A 14,626-nucleotide genomic window follows, 5' to 3' on the forward strand; every position below is an offset into this window, starting at 1 on the left:
TGGAATGCCTTAATACAGCTGTTTTTCCTTTATGTAAGTTAGTTTGCTTAGGCACTGGAAGAAGTAGCTGTCATGAATATGTTACACAGCACAGTCCAGGACTGCTTAGAGATGCCTAAACTAGCTGGCATACCTGATTCTGCTGAGGCAGGATGAAGAACTTCAGTTTGGGATGTTTTCTGTAGCTGTTTCTGTTGGCTGTCAAAAGGTGCATGCATAAAGGAACTGTGCAGGTCTACCCTTTTTTTTTCTTTCTTTTTTTTTTTTTTTTCTTCTCGTTAAAACATCTGTTTCATTTAAAGAAATAAGTAAGAGAGACAATTCGGGATACCTTTATCTTAAGCTCAAAGGCAATTTATGAATGAAAGGCTTTTTTCTTTCCCCTACCCCAAGTATTTACCTGTCTGTAGATTAATAGTCTTATTTGTATTTTCATAGGAATAAAAAGTAAAGTACCCGTCCCTCTACATATCAGTTACAGATGCCAGTTTCCAAAGTGGTCTTACAAATATTGGTACTGTGTTTTTCAGGAAAAACATGCTTTTAGTCTGTTTACAGATTTATTATTGGCAGTAGGTAAAAGAATTCAGTACCATCGTTGGATAAAATGACTATTTTTACTTTCTGTTAAAGCTGAGATGTGGTTCTTAACCTAGTTTGGCTTTGTGAAATATTCAGTAACTCTTATTAAATTCTAAATATGCTGCAATAAAAAACTAAATATCATTTTAAGAACAAAATTCCCTGAACTACTGAAACTGTGCATGTGAGTCTTCCGACATTGTTTTTTTACTTAAACATTTATTGCATTAAGATAACATTATACATGATCTACCAAATCAGTTTTTGTGGTATCACTTCTAGACTTTCAGAAAATGATTTTTCTAAAAAACTAATAATCTTATGTGGGTGTATGAGTAAACTTGGATATACACTACAAACCTTGAATATAGAATAAATTAGATTCCATTTTTTGAAGTACAGCGCTACTATGTTAAGTCACATCTGTTTTCTGTCCTTTTTGGAAAGAACAGTTTTACTTGCTTGTGTTGAATAGATGCCTTTATTTTTTAAAATTTCTTTCATGAAGGATATCCTGATTTTTTTCTTCAGTGTCTGGGAATGGAGCTATACTGTAGTACAAGCCTGTATTATCTTGTACTGAACTGTAAGTATTTGCAGTTAATGCTAAAAGTAATAAAACCTCTTGTGCATATGTGTCGATAGAGGTTCACAGTAAAACTGGTAATCAACACTTCAAAATGAAGATTCAAGTTTTGTACGGTAAGAGTAGTCACCATAATTCCTGATTTTACTTAATGATACTCAGAACAGCAGTGTGTGCATCACTGGAAAATTTTGTCTGTGACCTCTTGACTCTGAATGTGAGAAAATGATCTCTGTCCAAACATGAGTAATTACAGATAAACTCTATTGCTTTAAGCTGGGTTTAGTTTCTTACCTGTAGCTGGGTGAGCAGTGGGCCTTCCTCTGCTTGTAGGAGGACTGACTTTGGAAACTTAACTCACCAGACCAGGTGAGTCAAAAATCAGCTGTTCTTCAACAGGTCTTGCAGAGTGCAGTCCTAGCTGTCAGCCCTTCTGTCTGCTGGGATGTGCCCTGCAACTTCAGTTCTTGTCAAGTGCTTTAAATTGTATCTTTACCTTTTAAGGAAGAGTATTGCCTCATACCTTGTGAAATGAAATTCTGTGTCAGCTCAAGTTTTCATGCGGTGTTGAGAATTTTTGATTCTACATCGAAGGCATAGTAAGGTTATTGGAATCCTTGAGTGTAGTAACAGAAAATGTGTGAGGAAATACACTAGAAAGTAATGGATATTTTAGTGCCCAGATTAGGGGGTTCTGTACATGCTTGATGGTTTCTTGGATCTAATCTTCAAGTAACTTCTAGAACACAGACTTCTTGGGCAAGAATCATTTCCTATAGGAAAGTTGTGATACTCTTAATATATTTAATCTGGGGGAAATATGCAGCCATGACAGTTTCTGAGCTTGAAGCTATTTTGGTCTCTGCTTTGACTCTTTCCAGTATTGCTCATAGGCTTCACTCTCCCTGTGTGTGTGCTTTATTTTATTTTATTTTTTCTTGGCGGGGGGAGAACTATTTGTAAAGTGTGCTTATTTCCAAAGACACAGTTCATTCATTCACAGTTCAGCAATGAGTTCAGCCTTTCATAGAAATCCCTGTGAAGAACTCTTCCTCATTGCTTTGGAAGTAGTATATTAGTTCTTAGCATACATGATAGCCAGAGGCATTAGCACCATTCAGATGTGTTTCTTGTAGTGGTGTTTAAAAAAAAAAAAAAAAAAAAAGAGAGAGAGAATGGCTTCAGTTCTAACATCTGCCTTTCAGTACTTTTTAACTTGCATGCAAATGAGATACTAGGCATGTTGAAAAGGTTGGGTACCATCTGCGCTTTCTCATCTCTGACCACTGAATGAGGCTGATTTGTGACTTCTGTTGCAAAGTGCTGAAAAAGTATAAAATCACTTGGAACTTCTACCAGGTGTTTGAGAGGTGGCATTGCTACTGTGCTCTGATATCGTGGGCCTGTTTTCCAGTACTGGAGGCCAGATGCTCATCTTGGGGAGCTATTGCAGGACACTTTCCTAGCTGAGATTACACTAGGGTAGACTGAAGAATGAAGTGTGGAGAGGATGTATATGTGTCTAAGGCTTTAGGTGGGATGAAATAATTTTAGGCTTTTAAATATGTATATTCATTTATACAATGGATTTACAGCTTTCTGATTTTTATGTGGCTGTAAATTACAACAAAACTCTATCAATTCTATATGCCAAGCTGTTCAAGATCCTTGTTTGAATGTGTTAAATGATATTGGATGCATATTGTTTTCAATCAAAACATAAGTTGGACAAATTATCATTCAGGAGAGGAATATGTGCTAGGAGATTTGTATTGCCTACTGTTCTTGGCCAGAGACTTAGAAACATTTAGAACTAAGTTGTGTTAAGAAGAGTTGACTAACTCTCAAATCATTGTGTTTATGAAGAATTAGGTTTCTTGTGTAATTGTATGTATAAATGTTGATAGCACACGCTGCCACTGCTCTTACCCGTTTTCTTTACAAGGTGCATGCTTGGGCTTTTCCTGCAGATAGGAAAGCAGTAATGCTTCTCTTTCAGTTCAGGTAGGCTGATTGCTATGGGTTTGTGCCTCTTTCCATGGCACTAACAAAATGAGTTGTTTGGTATACTGCCACAGTGCAGAGGATGATACAGAAGTTAAAGGGTAGATAGCTGGAAGGATGGTCAAACCCTTGGGAGAAAAAAAAGATTTCAAAAGATTTTGAGGTTTTTCTGAGAATGACCTGGTAAGGTGCTGAGCAACCTGACCCTGCTTGAGCAGGGAGTTAGGGCTGGACGATCTCCGGAGGTGCCTTCCAGCCTCAAGGGTTCTGTGATATCTGTCCCTTAAGATGAAATTAATACAACTTAAGTTTATATTTTTTTGGATCACTTCATGGATTATGCACAATGTGGGAGAACAGAAATTTTGTATGAGATTATTAAAAGTGATGGGGGAAAGAGGCTGTTAAGCAGAAAACTTTAAGCCACATCAGTATTGAGCAAAGACTTTGACTGTCCCTGCTCTGGAAATCTGAGGCTGTGCTGTTGCTTTTGTAAGAGTTGTTATCCCATTCAACTTTATGGATTTCAACTTGTGTACTCAGCTTTATTAAAGTGCATAATAACTTCAAAATTGTCAGTTACTAATAATGCTATCAAATAAACCTGAATATGTAACGCTCTCTGTTTTTTCGTGGGAGAACTAATGTGTATGTGAAACTGTTGTTTATTAGGTGTGAGATTCATTTGGGAGCAGTTTCTAGAGAAGACTGTTAGATTTGTTCAGGAGGATACAATGACTTAATTAGTAGGTGATTGATCACTTCTTGGTTTTGGTGTCTTAACCAACATGAGATATTTTGGGTAATATGAGATGGAATTTGATTTACAATTAATAAAGCAGCAGATATACAAGAATAAGCTGTCCTTAATTAAAATAAAAAAAAATTATAAGTTAGAACCTGGTTGGCTGTGATTAAGAATAGAGGTGCTGGAACACTGAAAGTATGTTATTAAAGTACCTTGAATTTGCTATCTTAAAGATGACTTTTCAACTCTTAAGATGCTGTGTTTGAATTCCAGCATGTGAAAGAATTGCAGGAAAATTAGTCTTCGTGCATAAGGAGAATATTAACCCACAAGTGAACTTAGTTTGGGAATAAGTTGAATATCTTCTCACAGATGACCTTTTTAAACTTGCTAAGCTGTAAGAATTGGTTTTCCAGCAACTTGGCAGTAGACAGAGGCCAAATAAAAGAACACTTAAGATCTGAGGGTTTTATCTGGCTCTGTCCAGCCTTTTTCCTAAAGATGTTCTCATATTTCTGCTTTATTGGGTTGCTCAGTGGAAAAAGGAATGGTATTCTTTCTTCCCCAGTATCATCTCTGTATTAAAGGCTCTCAGGTGTTGCTTTCCAAATAGACTGCATGTGAGAAACAAATAAGGCAAAACAGATTGGTAATAATAAATGTATACACTGTCACTGAAGGCAGTGTAGGTATTCTAGATGATAAAGGTTTGGTGGTCTTGCTAAAGGCATCAAACATGAACACATGAAAAAAACATGATTAGTGGTTCCACCCCCCCCCCCCTTTAACTTCACTGGTAGTTACTCAAATATAATTGCTCACTAATTAATATTGGAAGTATACTGATGCAGACTTCCTAAATGTAACTGATCCTTGAGTGCTCAGTATTAATATCGAACTGGAATGGATAAAAGATTAAGCTGATACATGAAGCTACTTTCTCATTCATCTTCACTTACTAGTCCTGAAAAGAAGTTATTTATAGCAAGACAATACAGCAACTTGAAATGATAGCTCCATGCTATCTTAAATGAATTCTTTACTACTTAATAATATATTTTAAAATATATTATTATATATTCACAAATTAGAAGGTAAGCTGAAAGTTTAAATTTAATTTTTGTCAATAATCCTGTTTAGGAATATGAAGCACGGACAGGAAGAATGTATAAACCTCCACCCCCCTCAACAAGACGTAAAAATATTGAATTTGAACCACTTTCAACTACTGCTCTGATTCTGGAGGATCGACCAGCGTAAGTATAGCTCTACTGTGGAGTAGGTGATGACTGTGAATTATTTGTTAGATTATACTTCTGATGAGTTAATCTTCAAATTTCTTGCACAAAAGTATCATTTGATTATTCTATCCCCAATGATAGTCTTTAATGGGGCCCACCCTATGACAGTGTCATAGGCACCCTTAATCAGGAAAATTCTGAAGGCGTCCATGGATTTTTTCCCTGTGCGTTCCCTGCCATCTGAGTATGGACTCCCCTCTCCTTTCCCCAGTTCAGAGAACTTTAATTTCTTAGACCAGTAGGGAAGACTTAACACTAACTGTTGTCCTGTCAGCAAACCTGGAGAGTGCTCTACCAGAAGTAGAGGTAAGTAGTAGTAGTACATTTTTAGTAGTGAGTAAGTAACAACAGGGAGTGAGAGGAATTGCTTTTAAAACACCAGAAATACCTTCCAATCACAGATGCTGATTACTGGTTTTGTATCTGACAACTACAGTTAAATCCTCTGTTGGTACCAAGATGATGATGAGTTCACTGGAACTGTTTCCTTCCCCCAACCCAATTAAGTCTTCTTGGCTCCGTAAAACTACTGTTGAACACAAGAAAGCAGCAAGTGTAGATGCAACACTGTGCTAAGTACAAATAAGAACAGTAATGAAAAATGGGTAATCATAATGAGTAACATCTGGAATGCTGTGCCGAATTCTGGCCTTCCCTGTGCAAGACAGACGTGGACCTACTGGACAGAGTCCAGCAAAGGGCCCCGAAGGAACATATGCTTATGTGGAAAGCAAATGGAGCAAGGCTTTTGGATTGCACCTTGAGAAAGCTTGTGATAGCACTGTTAAGCATTTGCTCTAATGAATTTCAATTAGAACATGGAAAATAATATATAGCACTAGAATGTTTCCTTAGAGATGGAGTGCTAAAACAGGAATATCTTAAATGGAGGTACAGACTGCTATAAGATTTTATAAATGCATTGTTTCTCTTACTGTGGTAGACAGTAAGGCATGGATTTAATAATACTGATGTTTTCCTATACTGTCAAATTTTCCCAATTTAAAAAATCAAATTTACCAAAAGTATGCTTTTAATAATGTGGCACTTCCACTTGTTTCAAATTTGAGTACCATCTCAAGTGCATAACGTGTTGCTATATCTTGTGATCTTTGAAAATAAATTCTGGTCTCATTCTGACAGAAATATTAAGAAAATTATCTTTCCTACTTGCATAAAAGGAGGTGGAAAACTTCATTTTTCTTGTATATTAAAATGACAAAAACTCTTCTGTTTATTTTAAATCAAAGTAGGCTGGAATTTGGGTGAGAGACTGAGACCCAACGTTGTTGTATTCAGTTTTGTTTTGGAATGAGTCCACTGGGGTAAAAGGAAGTGTGTATTTGGCACTTAGGTTATTGCTATAGAGCCAAAAAACAAATGAATGTGAGTGAAATGGCAAACTGGTAGTTCTGCAAGAAATTTCCTTAACTTCAGCTCTAGACATAAATTGGGTCTGTCCTCCCTTGGATAAACCTGTCTGCTCTTCTGACAGTTTAAAGGGACTACCTATAATGAATGAAAACCTTTACCTCTTATTGAAAATACACAATCATAAATTTCATATGAAAAAATGGAGCGTAGATATGCTTGTATGTTTAATGATTTAAGTAGGGATATGCATAAATGTGATGGCACTCTATTGGAAGAAAAAACTGTATATGGAATGTTAGTGTTTCCCTTTTCTCACTTTATGTGAACTTAGTTTCTGTAGTATATCAAAGAGAATAATTTTGATAGAAATTCTTAGTTCATGAAGGGTTTTTCCTGAGACTGTCTTTGAAGAGTTTGTTTTTATTTAATACTCCCCCCCCACCCCCAAGCCTGATTTAGTAAAGTTAGCTTTGCAGTTCAGTTAATTTTTCTAGCAGAAATCTTCACAAAAATGACCCTGATAATATACTGGATCTCATAATGAAAATCTGAATTATCATACTAATGTCTGTAGGTGTGTGTTTCTGTTGTGTTTTTGCTGTTTGTTTTTGTGGTATTTATTTTTAATATGGAAAGTTCTGTGTAACCACACATGTCATTACAGATGTTCAAAGAATCCAGTAATTTCAGAGACTGGTGACAGAGATGAATATGAACAAACTTTTCTGCCAGTGGTTTATTTTTCTACATGCTAGTTGAAAGGATAAAGAGCTAGAATTTTGGGAGATCTTGGATGTGCCACAGTGTGATTTTTGGATAGGGCACTAGTTTCTTGTACTCCTGCCCTGCTTTAGGGGGGAAGCCATAGGAGAACAAATAAAACAAAGCAGTAAATATCTGCTAGTTCTGGAAAAATAGCAGTCTTCTACTACTGTTACTGAAACACCAGTAATGTGACCTCTCCAGAGCTCACCTCAGAGAGGAACTAAGTTAAAACCTGTTTTGAAGTGGTTGAGAATATCATTTGTGTATTGAATTCAGGAACAACTTGTTTTCAGAAATCTTCCTGCCAAATCTGTGGAGGAGGCTTTACGTCACCGACAAGAATATGATGAAATGGTAGCAGAGGCAAAAAAACGAGGTATGTTAACTACCAAAAATCACCATATATTTTTTTAACAGTTAAAAAGGAAGTAACTTATGGCTAGTAACTTAAGACTAGTCTTTATGCTAAAGACAACCTTGTTTGATATTTATCTCTCTGGTATGTGAATGCATGCAATTTAAAACCAGAACTCTATCCTTGGATTGTTTCCTTGCTCCATGACCATAACTAGATTCAGAAGTCAGTTTAACTTTTTCTATAATTTTTAAATAGAAACTTTTTTTAACTACTTCTGTAATATGATCATCTGGGAACACTCCAGATGCTCAGACTTTTTTTAGTGGCCTTGCTGCAGCTGCTGCTAGAAGTATAATAAAGTTGAATACTTAACGATTCTCTTTTTTTTCCAGGAAATTGTGATCAATTTCAATATGAAAATAGTTGAAAATTTGTTTTTCTAACCATCTGTACCTATGTGAACCTTCCTGCTCCCACTAGTTCTGTTTTTTTCATTAAACATAGCTGTAGCATTTTGTACTGTGTCAATCTATGAATAGCTTGTTGAAAATAAGCAATGATTGTTATAAGGACTTCTGTAGGGGTCCATTTCATGTCTAGTGTTCAGAAAATAAGCTTTTTTAAAGAATCTATGTTGCACGTTTTACTTGAGCTGTTGTCACTCGGATCTAAGCTTGAAGTGATCGAGCCTCTGTATGGATCTGGGTAATCTTATTCTGAAAGATGATGAGAAATCCAGGGCACTTCAGAACTCGTTCCACTCTTCTCTCATGGTGCACAGCTTGTAAGGCGTGATCTGTGGGCCGCGTTCTGTAGCTGCATCTCTCCTGAAGGGTCAGCCACGTACAGTTTTGTGTATACTGTTTTAGTATGTGTGCCCTAGTACTCATTAAATAAACTGCTATATGCAGAGCTTCCAGAAAGACTTACGGCTGACTGGTTGCAGTATCAGCTTACTGAGGATGCAAGTTTACTGTGCTGGTATGTTTAGTGGAGCTGATGTAGAGCCACTTTGAAAAGAGCACATCTTGCAATTTCACAACAGTTCTTGATGATGATAAGGTAGAAAGTCCATTTTGCTCTTAGCCATTTCAATAGGAGAGATTTAGAAATGATCCATTTTAACATAAGGCAAAATAACTCTTGCTTTTCTCTTGTTCAGGAATATTAGTGGCTTTGTCTTAGATCTTTAGGTCCTCTTTTCAGAAATGAAATATGTGGATAAATAATCCTTTTAGGTGGAAGTTTCAGTAAACTTTGAATAATTTGAAAAATGGATATAAAATTGCACTTTTGAACCGTAACTTTTTCTATAGTTATTGCCAATAGTCTAAATGTGGAAGTATGTATGTTTTGGGTAGAATGTAGTGAATTTCATACCACACGAAGAACAGTGCTGATATACTTGCTTTATTAGTCCTTCTACATACTGCAGCAAGAGTGCTACTAGTTTTCTAATCAGATTTTTCTTGGTCCAAACTGCTTTCTATTTAATTAACTCAAAAATAGCCTCTAATCTTTGAATAATGATTCTTAAATAGCTTTCTCTGGAGATTATTTAAAATAAACCAAACACTTTTTGAGACTGATAATTTGACGGCATATAGAGGAAGTTGCAGGAGAGCTGCATTTGCATTTTTGTTCTTTAGTGATATCCTTCAGATGTTATAGCTCAGTGTATTTCTGAGGAAAAGCTCACTCTAAGGTACAGTTTCTGATAAATTGATCTATTGGTAGCTGAAAGAGCTGATCTTATTCTAGCATTTAAAGCTTCAAAATTTCTTGAAAGATAGTGGAACGCATTACTTGAATGCTTTTATCTGAAGGTGCGTATGTCTCCTTTAAGGAGGAATTGAATTAAAAAATGTATTTAAGAGCAGTATTCTGCCATTATTTGGAATGGTACACGGTACCTGGGTACTATTAGGAATTTTTGTGTTTTTGAAGAGTGGACTAACTCAGCACTTTCTCACCAAATGGGTCTACCCACTGGCGACTAACTCCACATTTGGCAGCTGAAGCAAAATACAAACTGGGCATATCCGGCATAGAAATAGCTTAGCTAAAACAGATATGGAGCTTGGTATTGCTCTTTCTCCCCCCCTCCCCCTGCTCCCAGTCACTTATCAGAGTAGGACATGTAATAACCACTGTTTTTTTATGTTATCTGGTTTTCTACAGAATTGATTTGATATTTGCCTGTAATCAATAGAAACAGCTAGTAAAGGATAGCTCACACAACTGTAACTTAACCTGGATCTTTTGGGTGTCATCTAAATAATTAGATAAATTATAAATAATTCAACTGTTAAATACACTAACGCAGAATTTTTAATGTGTTATATTTAACAGAAATTAAAGAAGCACATAAAAGGAAAAAGATAATGAGAGAGCGTTTCAAGCAAGAAGAGAATATCGCTAGTGCTATGGTGATTTGGGTCAATGAAATACTACCTAACTGGGAAGGCATGTAAGTAAACTTCTGTTGCGCCTGTGCGTGTGTGTGTGTGTGGGGGGTGTTTGGGGGGTTTGTTTGTTTGTTTGTTTTGTTTGTTTATGCTGTTTGGGTGGGTGGCAGGTCCCCCTCCTCCATGGGGCTTTAGCATAAGCAGAGATCCATGAATTTTGATTTGGAAAATAGTATGTTATCTTGCTGATAAGTTGTTCAGTGAATTTAAAAAACAAGATTTGGATTTTTTTTCTTTGTTTTTGTTTTTTTTCTGCTTCCCTATCCTAGGCGTGCTACCCGAAGAGTTCGAGAACTGTGGTGGCAGGGATTACCCCCAAGTGTACGTGGGAAGGTTTGGAGTCTAGCTGTGGGAAACGAGTTGAATATCACTCCTGGTATGCCTTAAAAGATAATATTTTTATGCAAAATTAAGTTGGTCATTTTCAAATAAAACTTAAGACATATTTGCTTTTAAAATAATTATATTTCACAACCTGGGAAGCAGGAGTGTGTGAGGCTGGGTTTTTTTGGTCTTAAATTAGTGTTTTGTGAGGGAGGGTTAGGGAGGTGGGTTTTTTTTAAACAATGAAACAGACATCATAGCTTGTAAAGTTCTGGAAATAGGGTTCAAAATCTGCTTATAAAAACATTTTAGTTTAAATGTGTGGTTCCCAAGAAAACCTTTGATATTTAAAATTGAGAATTTAAGCTATGATTTGGGGGAAGGGAAGGGGTTGCTTTAATATTTTATAACTAATGATTCTGATGAGCTAGAAGTGCTTCCTCTAACCCATTCAGAAAAGAATAAAAATACAAATGATTGAAGACATGATTGTCAAGATTTAATTTTTTATTTTTCTCTTGATTTGAATTTTCACCCCAGAAGAAAGTGTAATATAGTGCAAAATATAAAACTCTGTATAGTGGTACTCCAGTAGTTAGTGGTAACCTTATAATAGATTTCTGTCCAACTGTAAGATGAAACCAAGCAACGACAACAAAGCCAAACATAGCTTATGTGCTTTTTTATTTTGGAGGGGCACTTCTGTTACTTACCTCTTCCTGTTTTTTTGCAGAACTCTATGAAATCTTCTTATCCAGAGCTAAGGAACGATGGAAAAGCTTCAGTGAGACAACTTCAGAGAATGACATAGAAGGTAAGGTCTTCTGAATCCTAGATGTTTTCCTATTACCCTACTTTTATTTATTTGTTTTTACAACTCCACAAAATCTCTCAAGTTCAGCTGTAATGCAGTGATAGGAATATTTGTTCAAAGTTACCTGGGTGACTTCCTCCTTAAATATTTGCTTTTTTTATAACAAGTCAGTGAGTGAGGAGCTCAACAATATTTGCTATATCAATAAAGATGCATTAAAATATTGCATGTGCTAATTCACTTTCAAATAAATGTTTTCTTCTGAAACTGTGAAATTCCAGCACTACACTATCTGGAAAAATTTAGGTAAAATGCAAAGAAATGAACAAAATTGGTTGAAATGAGCTGCCAAATTAGCCAGATTAGGAATGAAGAACAGAACAGAAATAAAAAAACTAAGTTCTAGTATGTGCAGTTGCTTAGCTCTGCATAGGTGATTCGTATGTTGCCATCTAGATCACTTTCTGCAGAAATCCCACAATTTTGGGAAAGCAAGAAATTATTTTTGATTTTTTGTTGTGGAACTGAAAGGTGAAAAGTATGTAATTCATTACACACTTTGAATCCCGGACTGCCTTTCCTCCCAAATCTGTTAAATGGAGATGTTACCACACTTTTTATGTCTATGCATAATCTAGAAGTGTACGTATGATGGAGTTTTATCACTGGCATATTGTCTCCTGTGGGTGTTCTTTCAGTTAAAAATAGCATCAATAATGTGCTTTTAATAGTGGATATATCCTTGTCACCAGTACTAACTTCTTGTGCTGTTAATGCTTTTTTGTTTGGTTGTTTTTTATGGTACTGTCTTATGTGACACTGTCAGTACCAGCTGCCATGAAATAACTATTGTTTTGAGTTAGTCTCTTTTGGGAAAGAAAATGTCATCGTAATGCAAGAAGTACTTTTGTTTGCCTTCCCTCATAGCCAGTCCTGATTTACTGTCTGCTTTGACAGTAAATTATTCAGGTCTTCCTTAGACTGCATCTGTGACTCATCTGAAACTCATCTGAGAAACTGCAAAAACTTGTGCATGTACGTGACTGTGTGGTTAGCCTTGGAAAAATGCATTGTCCCTTGGTTTGTGTGTAGCGGGGAGGGGGGGTTGTTTGTTCTGTGGTTTTTGGGGGAGAGGGAGACAGAGTGCAGGAATGCTTAGGTGTAGTTTGCTTATTTCAGAAAGGTGGTGGTAGTTCTGGATGAGAATGGGAGGAAGCGCCATTTTGATTGTGTCAGATGTTTTAGGAAATACGATTTTAAGGGAAAACTCAAACCAATGCGTTCTGGATAAAGAGCAAGCCAACCTACTGTTTTTATTAGGAGTCTTTGGTAGCAAAATCCAAAATATCAATTGCTTCTGCCTTCTTTAACATATTTGAGTAGCTCTGAGTCTATTTTTCTGTCTGAATATCTTTAACACTTTTGGTCGATAAAGATTAAGCATAGAAAGTATCTTTCTGTGCCTTGGAATGAAGAATTTGGTTGGTCAAAAGATGTTATCTGCTAGGCCTGCTCAGAAGACCTGCAGTGACTGCTCTAGTTCACTGAACTAAATTTCTTGCATAACTCCAGAGAGTTTCTTGTGCTCTGTATTGTAGCTTTCCATCTTCCTTGGGCCTCATCGTGATTAAATGGGTGCTACCAGAATGAACCTGATTCTGATAATACCTCTCTCTTTGAAAGAGAAAGGGGGGATTAAGCAGCAGTTCTTGAACTTTTTATTTTAAATTGTGTACATCATTTCTCTTTAATTTGTCTTCTTTCTCTCCAACAAACTTTCCTAGTATGGCCTGTGGTAGTCCCAGCTCCTCCTGACTCCTCCTGTGACTATCTCTTAATTTTAGGAGGGCTAGGAAAAATACTGCTTTCCAGGTTTAAGCAAAGCTGGTCCTTTTAAGCCTATTCATCAAATCCTGCAGCCTTCCAGTTCCCAGATAGCTCTTGGCTCCTCTAGTTTAAGCACTGAAAGAGTGCTTGGGACAGAAAGCCTTTGCCCCAAATGCCGCATGTATTTTTTCCTCACTATCGCTACTATTTGCACTATATCCCTATATAGAGGACAGGATATAGATGACTCAAGGGCCAGCTGAAATGCTTTAGGAGCTTCTTGAGTGAATGTTGCCTGCCTGCCTTCCTTTGATTTGAAGAATGCCAGTCCTAAGGATGCAAGGAACTTGTTTGAGCCAAGTGAGAGCTAATGAGAGCTCAGAAGTAATGTAACTTCTGCAGGTTATACCTGGTAAATGAAGAAATTTAGGTGAAGTGTCAACTCTGCACGTTTTTGGGTTATCTTCAGTAAAACTGGAACATGGTGGAACATGAGACAAGCATGGGACATACCTCTTCCACATGGAAAGTCAGGCAGTGTTGGTTTGCTTGAAATAAGGACTAATAATCCATCTTTTTTCCTCTCCAGTATATAGAATATATTTTAATGCTACTGATCAACATGAGCCACCAGATTAGGAATGAAAAATTTAAGTAAGGTGAGATATTGCAGGACTATAATCAGATCAAGAACAATAATCTCTCTTTGTTCTTAGACTTACATGCACTAACTGTTCCTACTCATTAACTGAGGTCACAGCAGAAAATAAGGACAGAAAACAGTTTTAAGGGCTGGGCAGAGTTGAAGTGCTAGTGAATACAGTAGCAGTATGGGCCTTGATAGAGTGTTACACAGAAGGAAAAGGTAACCTGTTTTAAGTCTGAATGATGTAAAGGTGTATGACTTGAAGAGGAGGAGTGGACGGAGGCAGTAATTACTGATCGTTTCCCTCACTTTCTGGCGTGGGTGGTATACACCTGGTATCAGTGGACAGTATTTAATGTAGCTCTTAAAGTACAGCAGTGTAGAAATACACTCCAAGAACAAGAACTAAGTAACTTTTTTTTCTTAGTTTCTGTGTGCCTATGGCAGACTTACTCTGAAGTCTGTGGATCACCTGTCAGTGATGTTTTTGCTTGCAGATGCAGGTGCATCTGTTGCTGATCGTGAGGCCAGCCTGGAGCTAATTAAGTTGGACATATCACGCACATTTCCATCCTTGTATATTTTCCAGAAGGTGAGAATTCTGTAATTTGAGTTATGACAACTTTAAACTTCTGAATAGTTAAACAGGCAGATGTGGCTGGCTAAATGCCAAATACTTTTAGAAGCTGTTTGTTTAAACTAAATGACTAAAATTAGTTGGTTCCCACATACAACAACAAATAGCCTTTTGTTTTGTTTTTGACAAGTAAGGTAGGGCACTTACTCTGATGAAGTTGTCTTGCTCTTTGGGCAGCTGTAAATATGAGGG

The 14,626-nt window shown here is 36.7% G+C and overlaps 1 protein-coding gene across 3 annotated transcripts in view; it reads left to right on the forward strand.

Annotated features, from left to right (window-relative positions):
* The window catches only part of TBC1D12 (TBC1 domain family member 12), a 51,289-nt gene that overhangs the window by 29,617 nt on the left and 7,046 nt on the right, over window positions 1–14,626 (forward strand). For all 3 annotated transcript variants that reach the window (XM_064514036.1, XM_064514037.1, XM_026094136.2), the window contains 6 exons: window positions 5,061–5,176; window positions 7,654–7,736; window positions 10,071–10,188; window positions 10,456–10,562; window positions 11,244–11,324; window positions 14,295–14,389. In XM_064514036.1, coding sequence (XP_064370106.1) covers window positions 5,061–5,176; window positions 7,654–7,736; window positions 10,071–10,188; window positions 10,456–10,562; window positions 11,244–11,324; window positions 14,295–14,389 — 600 coding nt within the window. The remainder of the gene's footprint in view (window positions 1–5,060; window positions 5,177–7,653; window positions 7,737–10,070; window positions 10,189–10,455; window positions 10,563–11,243; window positions 11,325–14,294; window positions 14,390–14,626) is intronic.

The sequence above is a fragment of the Dromaius novaehollandiae genome, chromosome 6, assembly GCF_036370855.1.
Source record: "Dromaius novaehollandiae isolate bDroNov1 chromosome 6, bDroNov1.hap1, whole genome shotgun sequence".
Lineage (NCBI taxonomy): Eukaryota > Metazoa > Chordata > Aves > Casuariiformes > Dromaiidae > Dromaius > Dromaius novaehollandiae.